Source organism: Polypterus senegalus, chromosome 6, assembly GCF_016835505.1.
Source record: "Polypterus senegalus isolate Bchr_013 chromosome 6, ASM1683550v1, whole genome shotgun sequence".
Classification (NCBI taxonomy): domain Eukaryota; kingdom Metazoa; phylum Chordata; class Cladistia; order Polypteriformes; family Polypteridae; genus Polypterus; species Polypterus senegalus.
Window position 1 is genome coordinate 76520930 of NC_053159.1, and position 16252 is coordinate 76537181.

General features: G+C 36.6%; 1 protein-coding gene across 2 annotated transcripts in view; it reads right to left on the reverse strand.

Moving 5' to 3' along the window:
- The window catches only part of col18a1b (collagen type XVIII alpha 1 chain b), a 315691-nt gene that overhangs the window by 124455 nt on the left and 174984 nt on the right, over positions 1–16252 (reverse strand). For both annotated transcript variants that reach the window (XM_039756370.1, XM_039756369.1), the window contains 2 exons: positions 5732–6270; positions 842–931 (listed from right to left, as the gene is read on the reverse strand). In XM_039756370.1, the coding sequence (XP_039612304.1) occupies positions 842–931; positions 5732–6270 (629 nt within the window). The remainder of the gene's footprint in view (positions 1–841; positions 932–5731; positions 6271–16252) is intronic.

Here is a 16252-nt window from a genome sequence, read left to right on the forward strand (position 1 = left end):
GTTACCTCCTTAACCAAGGCCCTTCTTGCCCAGTTACTCAGTTTGGTTGGGAGGCCAATCGTCATAAGAGTCCTGGTGGTTCTGGTCTTCTGCTATTTAACAATATTGAGACTACTGTGCTCCTGGAAACACTCCAAACTTTAGAAATGGTTTCAACCCCTTGCCCTGGTCTATGCCTCTACAGAGCATTCCTTGGACTTCATGGGTTGGATTTTGTCTTGGCATGTATGTTTTCCTTTTTAAATGATGTTCACTCAACTTAATTTGGCAATAAATGGACTCTAGATGCACAATTTGGACTGTCACAGCAAAGGATCTGAATACTTACATAAATGAGGGATTTAAATTTTTAATAAATGTGCAAACCTTTCTGAAAACAAGTCTTTGTCATTATGGGTTATTGAATGTAGACTGAAAGGGGAAATTGGAAAATCAATCCATTTAAAATTAAATTTACAACACAATACAGTAAAGTGTGCAGAAAGTGAAGGGGTCCGAATACTTTCTGAATTCACTCGATTTACACCCTGAAGCTCCAGTGGTACTCTCTTGTTCCATAATTTTATTTGCATTTTAAGTTTGTGCTGTGTAGCTTTCATTACATGGTATCTCGTGTGAAGTTTAAACCAAATTACATTTCCAGTTGGCATTTCGGCGAGTGTTTTTGTTAATGTTTCAGCCCTTAAAAAACTGACAGAAGCTATTCTGGAGTTCAAGCCCTGCTTATTAAAGAATTTGAGACTCAAGTGCTGGAGACAAAAGGGGGATTTACTAGCCCTGCCTTCAACTCTTTGTAGTAGTTACCTTCAGAACCACAATACTAGAGAGGTGTTGTACTTACATCATCAGAATCATCTCCTCCTTCATCTTCATCACACTGTCTATCAGCCAGATCAGGATCACCACTAATTCTTAGCTCAGCAATAGCACCCTAAAAAAAAAAAAACAAAACACATTCAATATAAAAAAGCAAAGAGACCCAAATCTGAGACACTTCGATTTACAAAACAAAATTACTGGTACCTTTCTAAAAATAAAAAAAGATATTTGCTTTCATCTTGATCTTTATAATCTGTATGTGCATCTCAGGTAAACTGATGGAAGGTATTACAGTATTAAGGAAATGATTGAGCAATGCACAGCAAGAACAGGAGATTTAGGAAACAGTCAACAGATGAAGGCTGTGTTTTACTAACATGGTGGAATTCTACGAGGAAAGAACAAAAGGATATGGTCAGAGTGGTGCATATGATGTTATTCGTCATGATTTTCAGAAGGCATTTGATAAAGGAGGATGAGAGGAACATTTTGAGAATTAGGTGAGGTTAAAGGTAGTGTCCTTAAGACATGAAGTTAAAATCTGTGCACATTCATTTGTGTGAAACAGGAAGCATACCCTCTTTGAACTCCATGGTTTCACATAGCATGGCATAGCTAACAGTCCGAAAAGGACATAAATGTGGTCTTAGGTGGAAATAAAACACTTTATTACTATTTATTTAACTAAACATTTAAAAGGTATATGTAAAAATATAAACAATTTCCAACCAATGTGAAATCCATCACTTTACAGTGAGAAACATTATTATAAAAGAAAAGAAAAAATCTCCAGGCTTCTGACATTCCTTTTATACATGTTCAAATATCTGTGAAGCTCTTTGAGCATGGGATGGGCACTACTCATAACACAGAGGAACTATATAAGAAAGGGCAGAGTAGGTTATTTTTATCTCTAAAAACTGCATTATTTCAATGTGGATTGTGACATCCTTCATATCGTCTACAATGCTGTGATGGCCTATGCAATATTCTACACTGTGGTGTGCTGAGCTAGTAACATCACTTCAGGAGAAGCCCACCAAATAAACAAGCTAATTAAGATGACAGGATCCCTTGTAGACATGCTACATAAAATATAATGTATGACTCCCTGCATTGGTCCTGTTGGAAGTCTGCAGAGGTCGTGGGGACTGCTGGGAAGAAGGTCAACTGATGAGGGGAGAAACCAGAAGTCTGGAGTTTGTGTCTGTGTTCACCCTTCTGTCTGCTACCTGTATCATCTACCTTTGGATTATTGCTTTGTCCTGGATCACTGCACCTGTATGAATGCATGAACTGCTTTGTGCCTGACTGTCTTGTGAGTACTATGTTGGATTGTTTTTTGGACTTCATCGAATGGAGCGCTCCCAATCTCATCACCCCTCAACGCATAAGGAAATACGGGTAGGAAAGTTTTACATTAACTACAGTGAATTTTCTCTGGATCATCTCTTCTGCATAATTTCCACATCATCATTTGCCTTTTCATATGGAGATTGCATTGGACTTTGTGTTTATCGTGCATGCTGTTGTTTATGGGTTGTGTTATTTGTGTGAATGCCAGCAAGGAACAGAGAGAGGGACTGTTTTTTTACTGAGTAGTTATATATTACCTTCTATCTTTTGTTTAACATATTCAGTTTGTTTATTGGTCAAGTCCTTTTGTTTCCATGTCTCAGTTCATGAGATGTGAAAGTCAGGCCAAAGCTGGGTGCATTCCTGTCATCTGCATCGAAAAAACAAATCACCGTCCTTGCAGCGGTGTGAGTCTTAGTGGCACTGCAACCATTACACACTTATTGGACGCACTCTCAACCATCTGAAGGAAGCAGTGGATGACAGAATTAAGACAAAACTCAGTACCTTTATGCACATTGTCTCTTTGATACACTAACACCAAGGACTTTCAGCCAACAAATTATTCAGCAGAAGTGTGTTAAGAAACGCTGCTAGGGCTCCTTTACAGTTGTGCTTGAAAGTTTGTGAACCCTTTAGAATTTTCTATATTTCTGCATAAATATGACATAAAACATCATCAGATTTTCACTCAGGTTCTAAAAGTAGATAAAGAGAAACCCGTTAAACACATGAGACAAAAATATTATACTTGATCATTTATTTATTAAGGTAAATGATCGAATATTACATATTTGTGAGTGGCAAAAGTGTGTAAACCTCTAGGATTAGCAGTGAGTTTGAAGGTGAAATTAGAGTCAGGTGTTTTCAATCAATGGGGTGACAATCAGGTGCGAGTGGGCACCCTGTGTTATTTTAAGAACAGGGATCTATCAAAGTCTGCTCTTCACAACACATGTTTGTGGAAGTGTATCATGGTACGAACAAAGGAGATTTCTGAGGACCTCATGTCAACAAATGTTGTTGATGCTCATCAGGCTGGAAAAGGTTACAAAACCATCTCTAAAGAGTTTGGACTCCATCAATCCACAGTCAGACAGATTGTGTACAAATGGAGGAAATTCAAGACCATTGTTACCCTCCCCAGGAATAGTTGACCAACAAAGATCACTCCAAGAGCAAAGCGTGTAATAGTCGGCGAGGTCACAAAGGACTCCAGGGTAACTTCTAAGCAACTGAAGGCCTCTCTCACATTGGCTAATGTTCATGTTCATGAGTCCACCATCAGGAGAATACTGAACAACAATGGTGTACATGGCAGAGTTACAAGAAGAAAGCCACTGCTCTCCAACAAAAACATTGCTGCTCGTCTGCAGTTTGCTAAAGATCATGTGGACAAACCAGAAGGCTATTGGAAGAATGTTTTGTGGACGGATGAGGCCAAAATAGAATTTTTTGCTTTAAGTGAAAAGTGTTATGTTTGGAGAAAGGAAAAAACTGCATTCCAGCATAAGAACCTTATCCCATCTGTGAAACATGGTGGTGGTAGTATCATGGTTTGGGCCTGTTTTGCTGCATCTGGGCCAGGATGGCTTGCCTTCATTGATGGAACAATTAATTCTGAATTATATCTGAGAATTCTAAAGGAAAATGTCAGGGCATCTGTCCATGAACTGAATCTCACGAGAAGGTGGGTCATACAGCAAGACGACGACCCTAAGCACACAAGTCGTTCCACCAAAGAATGGTTAAAGAAGAATAAAGTTAATGTTTTGGAATGGCCAAGTCAAAGTCCTGACCTTAATCAAATTGAAATGTTGTGGAAGGACCTGAAGCGAGCAGTTAATGTAGGAAAACCAACCAACATCCCAGAGTTGAAGCTGTTCTGTACAGAGGAATGGGCTAAAATTCCTCCAAGCCGTTGTGCAGGAATGATCAAAAGTTATCGGAAACGTTTAGTTGCAGTTTTGCTGCAAAAGGGGGTCACACCAGATACTAAAAGCAAAGGTTCACATACTTTTGCCACTCACAAATATGTAATATTCGATAAATAAATGATCAAGTATAATATTTGCCTCATTTGTTTAACTGGTTTCTCTTTATCTACTTTTAGGACTTGAGTGAAAATCTGATGATGTTTTAGGTCATATTTATGCAGAAATATAGAAAATTCTAAAGGGTTCACAAACTTTCAAGCACAACTTGCTGTATACCAACAGCAACATGCAAGTATAATGCCTCACTGTGACTGCAACTGTACTTTTCATCTTTAAGACGTTTTCTTTCCTTTTATTAATTCTGGTATGTGTTTTTTGTTGTAATACTTATTTATTGAGCTTATCTGAAAATCTAAATTTTCCAATTTGGACATATGAAATACAATAAATCAATGTATCTACAGTATTTCATTGCTAGCTATGTCTTAATATGCAAAGCATGCAAGAATGTACAATTTCAAGAGATGTGTAATTTAATCATTTAAATAGAAGCTATGCAACAGATTTACAAAAAGTTTTTAAATTATATACTTTAACAAGACCAATCTTGTAATAAAGAAATGCAAATGCCTACATAGTTTATTGCATGCGTAATCTAGTTTATAAGAATTTGATGACTTGCACGACTCTACTGTCCCTAAAATACTTTCGTGTCAAGGTCACAACCCTTCATCATAAGAACTGTGAATAGTGCTTTATGAAGGCTTTAATTGAGCCTTTGTACTTCCATTCTTCATTTTACTTTTCTTCCCACCATTTGATTTTCAAAATCTCATCATGACATCCAGACGCAAAATTAACAAGCTGTAAGCATACAAAATGTAGAGGTGCCATTAAAGCAGCAACTCTGTGTCTGTACTGACAGCTTGACAACAAGCTGTTAAAATTGTTGCTGAAAAAAGTAGTTTGCATGGATGATTAATATTTAACTGTCTAAGGCTAGCAATAAAAAACATAAAACAAATTAAGCCATATATGAAACTAGCTTAGTTTTATTTTTTCAGACATATGTATGACAATTTTTAAATTTAAAATGTGAAAACGTTTGGTATGTACTATAAATTTCCAGTTAACCATTATTCCTTGATGGGTTTCTTATTTCAAACAGAAGTACTTAATGCCGGTCTCTGCAATGCTGTGAGCTGTTTAATGTGGCCTTAAAACATACTATTATTTTGGATTGTATAAAATACAACCATTTTCTATTTAATGGAAAATGTGAGGAAACTGTGCTAACATGACTATTCAGAATTAATTAGTCATCTCAATAATTACAAAAATGCTGTATACAGACATATTATTGGAGTAAAGCATTTTGATTTATTCTGAGCTTGATGTATTCAAGAGAAGTATGGAATTTTTTGAATGAATATTATATATAATGAGTCAACTGCCAAAAAAAAGCCAAAACTATAAATTGTCCAGGATTTCCTCTATGAAAATGAGAAGTCAGAACTAACAAGGGAGACGAATGAGGCACAATTATAGATGTAAACAATACACTGTAGGGCAACATCTTCATGATGAAACAAGAATGAAATGGGCAATGTTACACATACCTCAAATTTATCTGGATCTGCACCTCCGGCTTGTGCAACAAAGACTCCAGCTCCTCCCTCCAACTCCATTTCATCAGGGGAACGCTCGATACGGGTCACTTCTGCTTGCTGACAATTAAGGAAGAATGTCACTTCATCGTCTTTCACTTTGATGGCAAAACGTACCCATTCATCGATAGGTGAAGAAATTTTAAATGATGCTGCCTGGTATGAAGACTCGGCGTCGGGTTCAGTGTAGTAGAAAAGAACATTACGAATGTCTCCTTTAGCAGCAGAAAGCTTTACACCTACGTACATGAGCTTCTGTTGGAAATCTGTGACAGCAAAAATAACACCTGGTTTAACAGATGTTGGTTTTATGTGAAAAAGTAGAGAGAAGTCCCGGTAAAAGATGGCAGGAAAGTGGGCACGAGCTAGCTGGCCCGTGTTAACTTCCGGCGTAAACATGTATCCAGCGATATTGTCTGGACCTTCAACTTTAAGGATTGGTTCTGGAGGAGGATCACCAATTATCTGGAGCAGGGAAACATCCCCTTCATCTGGAACACAAAGAAGAAAAAGATGCACATAAAAATCTTTATTCACACATGCCATACAAATTGTTAAAAGTGAGGGAAAATCTTATAATTACATAAATTTTTAAAAATGAAGGTAAAATTCATGGATTTAGGGCTAAACCTTGCACTGTATCTGCTGATTTTTGTGCAGAGTAAGCTCTTAACCAATCGACAAAATTGTCTGCCTAAATAACAAGTTCATGGACACAAACTTTTTATTTTTTAACCATTGTTGAATCTAAATATCTTCAAGGCCATGGTCTCCAGAAGAGAGACTGCACAGAACCCACTAGAAAGTCGAACTGATAAAAAGTAATTTCAACCTTTTCTTAGGTGGAGTAAATTAAATATTTATTAATATAATTTTAATTGTTATAAAATGATTAATAGATTAACAAAATAAAAATAAAAACCATGCCTGGAGATCAAATGTACAGTAAATGTAATTTTAAAGATATTAAGTAACGGAACCAAGAAAAAAATTAGTTTGCTGCAAAAATGTAAAGATGAAACTAACATTTATTCATGCAGGAAGAAAAAAAAGATGCAGAAACTTGGGTTATAAGCGATGTTTCCACTTGCTTATTAATATCTTTTCCTGTTAATTAGGTCATGTGAAGATAGTGTAAAAAGTTATTTGTAATGTTTGGAATTTCCTGCAGTGCCAAATGCTGTAGGAAAGGGTTTCTTAAATTATGGGATGTCACCATGGGTCGCAGAAGGTTTGCAAAGTGGGTCACAGTGGGTTAACATTCCTCCAGAGATCATCCTTGTTTAACCCTGCTACATCTGATGATTCTTTAATGGGGAACCCCCACGCTTTGACAACTGTCCATGATTCGCATAGGGGCTATACCCAACCCACTCTGATGATCATTTGGGCACTCACCAAGGAATGGATGGCACCAAAAAGGGCAAGATTGAGCCATCCCAAAAAAAAAAAAAAATTAAGAAACCTTGCTCTAGGGTATTAAAGATGGGTTACATATTGTGCCTGATGATTATAAGCCCAGGAGTCGTACAACAGGATGCCCCAGTGAACTGAGGAGTGGGAGTCAAAGGTTTCCCTCGTTTATGGTACTTGACACTCAACAGATGGTACTGCTGTTCTTCTTCTTCTTCTTCTTCTTCAAATGTGCAGCCTTTAGCAATGCACTTCGCGTTCAGTGGCTGTTTCTGCTACTTCTTTTCTTTCTGGCATGTCACCCTTTCGAAGAGAAAGCCACAAGAAACATATGAACCCCAATAGCGAATATTGGTGCAACCCAAATTTTTTTCTTCATCAGCGCATGTCACATCATAAACTTTCGATTAAGACCAAGATTAAGGTTCTAGCCCTAGTGTTTTGTGAGTAATTGTATGACGGATGGACACAGCCCTTAGCAATTTATACACACAGATACCACCCAGACTGCCTTAAAACAAAGGAAGCTTTCAGCTTCCCTGTACAAAAATCACGTCAGTGAAAAAGTGTCTTAGTTATTAGAAATACACACTACTTGATGCTGTAATGAGAATCTCATCCTGAAATCCACTGGTATCTGTCACCATCACAAATAATTTCTTACATCTGTCCATTTCTCCAAAAATGTAGAGTTCTCTGCTATTCACATGAATTTCAGCTACATAATGGTGCCTGAGAGGACATATCTATGACAAATCAAACCTCAACCCATTAAAAGGTAAAGTACTATCTGAGTATAAATCACTGACTTCCTGTTATAACTGGGAACATTTAAACACAGCTGAAGCAAGTTAAATTTTCATGTTAGATATTGTGATGAAGGTACACAATCTTTGTGAATACTTGCCAAAAATGCATATCATCTATAATTGTTTATTCTGCACAGACTGCTTGGTTTAGGATTTGCAGCACAGATTTTCATCACTAATTAATAAAAGAAACACTACATTGATGTAGGAATTATAGGCATTACAGTCAGACCATCCAGATTAGAACAGGACAAAGGTGTTCCTTGAGCTCACAAGTCGCTTCATTTGAGTAGGTTGCAAGTCAAAACATTGTACATTAAGTAATTTATTACCTTTTTTCCTCCCTACTCCTGCATAAACATTTGCAGTTTTCTGCAACATTTTCAAAAATGGACATGCACCTAAAGAATTATCCTTTGTCCTGCCCTTGACATTTATATAGCATTTTCCCACTCCTTTCCAGATCATTTGCTCCGTCCTTACAAAAATGTGACCCACTGCACTCCAGGAGGAAGGACCAACTGGGAGAGTGCAAGTAAACAATCTAAATGTTAATGTTAACTGTTCAAAATATTTTAACATTGCTTCTATGCTCCTGTTCTCAAACCATAAGGCTCTAGGATTCAAGGAGGATTTCTGTAGACATCAAATTATCTAATGTATAACCAAGTGTATCAGATATTATTAAGGCTGTTCCTTACATCTATTCAGGAGGAACCTTTCAGAAGAAAAAAATATATAAAACAGAAATAAAGGAACACATTCAATATCCATTTGTCCATCCTTCTGTTTCTGAAGTGTTTGTGTCAATCAAAAAGTCATGAGGACAGGGCCTATCCCATCAACATTAGGGCTTCAGATGATTGGAAGTAAATAGGGTAGCTCAGTCAGGGGCAAAGCACTGAAACCAAAGTTTTACAAAGACATATCCTAAGCAGGGTGCCCCAAGATAGTGGGCAACATGAAGCAGGATGAGAATCTCATTGAGGATTTTGCAGATATTATACAATTTATTTTGAGAAAATGATCCTGCCAGTCAAGAATACAAAGTTGGAGAATATGTTCCTAAATGGCATCAGACAGACCAAGGTCCCTAGCTGAATATTTTAAACAGAATGTTTCTTGTTGCCACGGTTAAAAATATTGACAAAACACCAGAAAAGGCATTCCTAGTGGACTCTGGGTTATAGATCATGAGAAGAGAAACACCAGGAATTGAATCAGTTAAGTCTCAATGATGAAATTCAGATGGAAAAATTATGGTTGTGCCCATGGCATTGTATTGATTTTTCTTTCAGTATTCAAATTATATCAATTCCTGGCCTCTGTTAGTCATATTTGGTTTTGGAATATCTATGACTATTAATAACTAACTATGAATGGTGATAATTTTCTTTTCACTACATATCCACAGTCCAGAGCTTAAAACATACATACTAAGTTCCATTAGTATTAGACGACAAAAAAGTCACTATCTATAGAGTATACAAAAGTGTGACGTAATTTAGTAGTTCTATGAGGAGTCACAGCGAATTGCCTCGTGTCACACTAATGCACTGATCACAATTGAAAGTAACAGTTTTAAGAGTTGTTGACTGTGATCTTGTCATTAATATTAAATAAAAACTCAGAAAATGTTAAAGCAACACTTAGAGCTGATCACTGCTTCCCTCCATGTTCATTCGTGAGGAGATTACTAATAAGCAGTTCACAGTGATTGGAGCATACCTTGTAGAAAACAACATTTGTAAAACTAATCAAATAGAATAAATGAATAAGCATCCGCATGTGTCTTTACTATAATGTACTTTTATATCTCTGTCCTGTGTTCCTGCAAGCTCAGGTGCATTCTACACCCATCCATATTGTTAAGGGGTGCCCCTCCATATTGGATGGATCAAGTATAACTAATAAGCATTGATAAAACCCTATCAACTGAGTTATGATGTTCAATCATATTTTTGAGGGGCTATGAATTTTTCACTACAACAGTAACACTGCCAGCAATGGGATTTACTGCAAAACAGTAGCAGCCAGTAAATTATTTGCCTTTTGCATGTGTATGCAGTATATAAATTGTACAAAAAGTAATTTAGATGCACACAAGTAAGCTACACAATGATATAGAAACAACTCTTTATCAGCTATGTTGAACGGGTCCATTAAGGAAAGGGCCAGGTGATAAGCACAAACAATTCACAGCACAATTAAAGTATGCATTTTCGAAAAGTTACGCCCACACTGAAACGCTGAGCTGGCGTGTTCAAAAGTATACAGCTCTGGAAAGTGTTTTCGAAAGTCAATGTTTTGGGGGGGTTTAAAATGTCGAGGTAGTATGGATGAAAGGTGAAAATTGGGACTAATGTCTGGGGTTTTTAAAAGAAAAGTGTGGACTGGGCCTCAGTTTTAATGTCCTGTATAGAATACACTTGCTAATGCTTGAAACATGTATAAAGATCTTGTGTATGTACGCACACGCACATACTTTTACCATACAAGTCCAAACAGACAAGCAGGACTTCCAACAGCAGACTCCAAAATTTTAAAAGGCTAGAAAGGAATGAATAACAATCTGCAGCCTCCAAACCTATTTAACACCTGAGGCTTCTTCTTAAGCTTCACCCTGTGTAGCTCAAGCAGGCTACAGGATACAAGATAAACAGTGCCTGGGGTGAGAGTATCTAGTCATCTAAAGTACCTAAGGTCTTCAAAATGTACAGGAATGGCAAAACATAAAAAAGTGGTTTATTTCCTTCTAACTTTCAATATACTTTATTATCAGTCATTCAGACACCAAACTTGTGAGTGCAAAAGCTTATGTTTCCTTTCTATTAGTAGTGAAGAGATGTTTAAACATTATTTTGTATTTAAAATTTTAAATTTCATATCAGTCAGTTAAAACTAATGACATTTTTTTTCCCCATAAAGTTACTTAAAATGAACATATTTTTTCTATCAACATCCAATCATTCACTAATTTTCAAAACCCACATTTCCCAGGTCAGTGTCATGAGGCACAGGAGAGTATTTTGGCAGAATCGAAGCATAACCCACCACTTAACCTGTGTGATAGGACACACACCCACACAACTTTCACATCAGGCCAATGTGGAGGGTCCAGTATACCCTAAAGGATATCTTTGGACTGTGGGAGGAAACCGGAGTTCCCAGAGTAAATTCACAGAAATCAGTGGAAAACAGTCAAGCGCTGCACAGGGGGCTCCCAGCCAGCAATTCAAGAGGGGCTCTAAGCACTCTCAGACAACAAGGTCACTGCCAAGCACACACCCACATTCTCTCTTACAACTCAGTTATATATTAAATACACACATTTACAATATTTTTATATGTGTATTAGAACTTTGTATGTACAATATGTATAGTATGTCCCTGTATATGTGTAGACAATTATATATATTGTACACAGAGACACATATACATAACTATCATCAAAGACTTCTGCTAATCAAACCTTCACATCAGTCTAAATTTTGAGTGAAACTCACTTTTACAAAATGTATTGAATTTCACAGCATTTAAGAAATGATCATTCTTAACCTGACCTGAGGTGAGCATTTGTAGCTTTCCAGATAGAACGAGAGGAGATGTTGCTAAAACCACTACCCCAACTGCTGGCTCTATGGAGAGCCTGAGCTACACTGCCTAAGTAGGAAGTATAAGAACATCAGTGCCTGTCAGAAATACTGCCAAAATCTGAAACATAAATAAAAGTGTTTGAAACATGAAGTGCAGCAAGAAAGACATGAAAATAAACATTGGTTTGAATATGACTCAGCTTTGAGCAACATCTCCTGAATGGGTTTCTGTGTTGAATGTATTAAAGTTTCATATTCACATGATGTATTTACACATACCTGTCCTCAGGAAATGTTTTTGTTTTCTTTTCATTCTTTGGGTCACTTGTATCTATAGCTTCTAGTGGCACATGACACAATCAATGTGGCATCACCAAACAGGAGATAGAAAATTTCAATCCAATGTTTCAGACTAGAGTAACTACTGCATTTGTGTAGACCTCAGCACAAATGGGATTATTTTCAAATTTATAACTTAGATAATTAATCATTATATTTTAGGGTTAGAGATTTAGGTTATGATATATGATATGATAAATAGCTCCCCTCTATTTCGGCAATGCATTTTGATAACTGCAAGAAAGGGATTTCAGAAAAGAAAGCATTCTTTATAGGAAAATAAGGCTTTGATCATTTGATTTGGATTGGCCCTCCAGGAATCGTTTCACATTGGACATTTTAGGGAGACCACCACAACTAAAAGGAATGTTAAAATGTAGGCAATACATTTCGGGGTGTTGAAATAAATCCTTCAGCTGTAGGCAAAGACATAAACAAAACATTTATAAAAAGACATAATATATGTGCAGGTGTTTTGAAGTCAGTAACCTGAATGACTGAAGATGTTTGTACTTTAAATGCTAAATGGAAATGTATTCTAACAAAATGAGTCAGAGTTTTAAGCCTGCAGGTTTAAACATCTGTTTGTTGGCATGTTTATAACAGCAGCTCCCACCTGTGGAAGAGGTCTTCACTTAACAGATAATAAACTGCCTCTTGCGAACACAGTTCAGACAGACATTTTCCATTGTTCTTTGGCAAATATCTCCCTATTAGAATAGATATTTTTTCTATTTTATTTGCTTAACATCTTTTAATGTTGTACTCAGTAGACTAATACTGACAGCACTGGAATTGGGTCATGGTATAGATCATCTAGTTGTCCAAAAACATAAGGCTACACAAATCAAAATCTGAGAACTAATCCTGCAAGTCCTTTTCATCCACAGTGACATTAGGCCAGTACATTCTTTGCTAGCCATGAGTTTTCCTAACCAGCATTATGGAGTAAATTCATAAATCTGAAGCAAGCTGTTGCTTTTAAATACAGAGTATAAAGAGAACAGGCATACAAAATCATATCTGCAAGCTGGTAATATTTTACACAATTGTTTTTGCACAGAGCTATAAGCATATTAAACCACTTGCCCGATAATGTAATTGATAGCAGAACCTTGGTAACATTTAAATTGCAACTTGAGACTGTTTTGGAAACACCAGGTAAACTGTATTTGACTTGGGGCCTAAATAATTGGATTGGTTTTTTTTTATTTATCTAATGTCTTAATTGCAAGCACATAGATGGCATACCATATAAAACCATATCATTAGAACATTATTTAAATGGAGTATTAAGCATTCTTTATACATGTCATTTCATCTCGTATTTGATATTTTCTTGATTCAAGGATTCCACTCTGAGCTTAGTTTTTCATTTTGATTTAGTATGGCAAATTTTTTTTGTTTATGCAATGCTGGCCATAAGCATCTTGTGACCATGATTATTGCACTGAATATCAAGGAACACTGACAGTATAAATACAAATCAGTTATACCATCAGTGGTTGCTCGATGTTCGAAAATATTTTTTTAGCATAGTTAGCTTTTTCTCAAGTAGGCCCTAGTGTCATGATTGATTTATCTGGTTTAACATTTGTTTTGCCTTTGACTTCTGAGTAATGTCTTGTTCCTTTGCTTATTGGTTACCTGACTATTCTCAACCTTGTCCCTGTATTTCGATCTTTTATATTTGTGCGTCTCATAATAATAAACACTTTCAGATGTATAACCTGCATAAAGACAACCCCACCAAAAGTTTTCTATTTGAGTCTCGGATCAGATAAGGCTGTCTGCTTACCAAAGGTCATGTAAAAACTGTTAGTGATATATATATATTAAAAAAAAAAAAAAAAAGAATCGGGTCAACACAGCACATTCAGGAGGACTTCACTACCTAAAAGCCCTATTTTCACAATGAAGACCACTCAAGCATTTGAAATCCTAAACCGACCAGTCAAAAAAGCAAAACTGGATTTAAGATTAATCCAAATTGGCAAAGCTGATAATGGCTACCATAGTCTAACACTACTAGTTAAATGCACAGGGAATCAAGACAGCTAATACCTTCACCTGCCTAGTATTACAGTTGGCATTGAAAGCACTTAAACGGATGTACATACCCATATCCTCCACTATCTCATTTCAAATACAAATAAAGCTTTTCAACTCAAGCATCAAGGTCAGTTCTTTATATATGTTTCATGCATTTTAAAAATCACAAATAATAAACTTCAAACTTTCATTCATAATTCTGCATAATCATTCTGAAAGGTCTTTGAAATTTAAAATATGAACAAAGTGCAAACAGGAAAATGCTATGATGCACCTTGCTACAAAAAATGAAAAAAAAAAAAGAACCAAATATATAAAATGACAAGACAGCACATGACTGAGGTGGGACTAATAAACAGGATAGGGGTCATTCAGTAGCAAATCATTGAGTAAAGGAGAGACAGGCACCACATACCACTTTGCATACAAGGTACAAGACAGAAAAAGGCACAGGTTCATTTCTATGTGAACAAACAGTATGTGCATGCACCCATCAAAAGAGCCAATCCATAAATACATACACAAGTGAACCATACACCATTCACCATCCTTAGACACTAAGAAAATAGTTTGAGAACTGCAAATATGAATAGCCATACCGGGAAATTTCAAATTCTAACATTTATAAATACCCTATCTAAGATATGTACAAGGCATTTGAGCCATAGATACAGCTTTCTCTGTCATGAATGAGCACACAATTAGCTTCTGTTTCTTTTTCTTGGAAACATGACACAACCACATAACTACTTCACTGGAAATTTGTGAATGGTAAAAGCTTCAGAATGATATGATAAGGGCTGTCATAGCAGTACTCATGTCAACAGTAAACACAGATGCAAAGTCAAGAGGGTCTTCAATTATTAAATCAAAGGCAGTTAAAACTATAGACCACCCAAAAACTCCTATTCCTGCTCCACTTTGAAAATAACTAGTCAAAATACAAGAACACAAATTAACATGACAATGCCTTCCATGAAAAAAGGCAAACTTTACAGAACCATCAAATATGGTATCTAATTTTATGAATTTCACAATTATTTACCGTACATGGTGCACCTCACTCAACTCAGGATCGGTTCCTGTCAAGCACTCTGAGCTGCTAGAGAGGCTCTAGATAACTTGTGATGAATAACCAGTTCTACAACATCTGAGGCAGGAAACAGATAAATGGTTGAACAGAGACAGCAGTACAGTGTCAGGGAGACATTTCTCAGTATATTACAAGGTCAGTTATTGGTGTCAATCATCCACAATCTTCCATGCAGTGCATTCACAAAGTATTAAGGCCTCTTCAGTTTCTGCACCCTTTACTGTTGTGTAGAATTCATTTTAAATGCATAAGTTTGAAAATATTTGCCTATCAAGCTATACTCAATAACCCATAATGGCAAAGTGAATGCATTTTTGGAAAGACCTGCAAATGTACTCCAAATTGTAGTCAGATGCTTCCTGTTTGCTTTATTTATCCTTGAGTTGTGTCTGGAACAGACTGGAAATTGTTTAGAAGGGCACACACCTGTGTATATAAGCTACCATAATTCACACTGCATGTCAGGACAAACATAAGCCATGAAGCCCAAGGAATTCACCTTGAAGAATAAAAAGTGAGTGTAACTGGGCTGATGGTTCACTTTTCAATACGACATTGACCCCAAGAATAGAGCCAATACAATGCTGTAGCGGCTTTGGGGCATATCTCTGGCTGTCTTTGAGTTGTCCAGCAAAAGCCCAGACCCCAAAGAGCATCTGCGGAGAGATCTAAAGAAAATATTTTACAGACACTACCCTTCCAATCTAACAGAGCATGAGAGAATCTACTATGAAGAATGGGTAAACTGCCCAAATCCAGGTGTACAAAGCTTCAAGTGACTTAGCCAAGAAGAGTCAAAGATGTAACTGCTGCCAGAGGGGCTTCTACAAAGTACTGAATTAAGGGTATAAATACTTTCACTTTTTGATTTTTAATAAATGTGCAAACCTTTCTGAAAACATATACTGCTCAAAAAACACTTAATCATCACTGTCCAATACCAAGTCAAATAAGCTTCAGCGATATAAATTTGTCCAGTTAGGAAGAATAAGCGATTGTGTATCAACTTCAACTTGGTGCAAATGAAAGTGACAACAGGTACACTGGAAAGGCAACAGCAAGACACCCCCCAAAAAGGAATGGTTTTGCAGCTGGTGGGCACAGACAATAGCTCTCTCCTTATCCTTCCTAAACATTCTTCTCCAGTTTTGCATTTTGCTAGTGTCCTTGT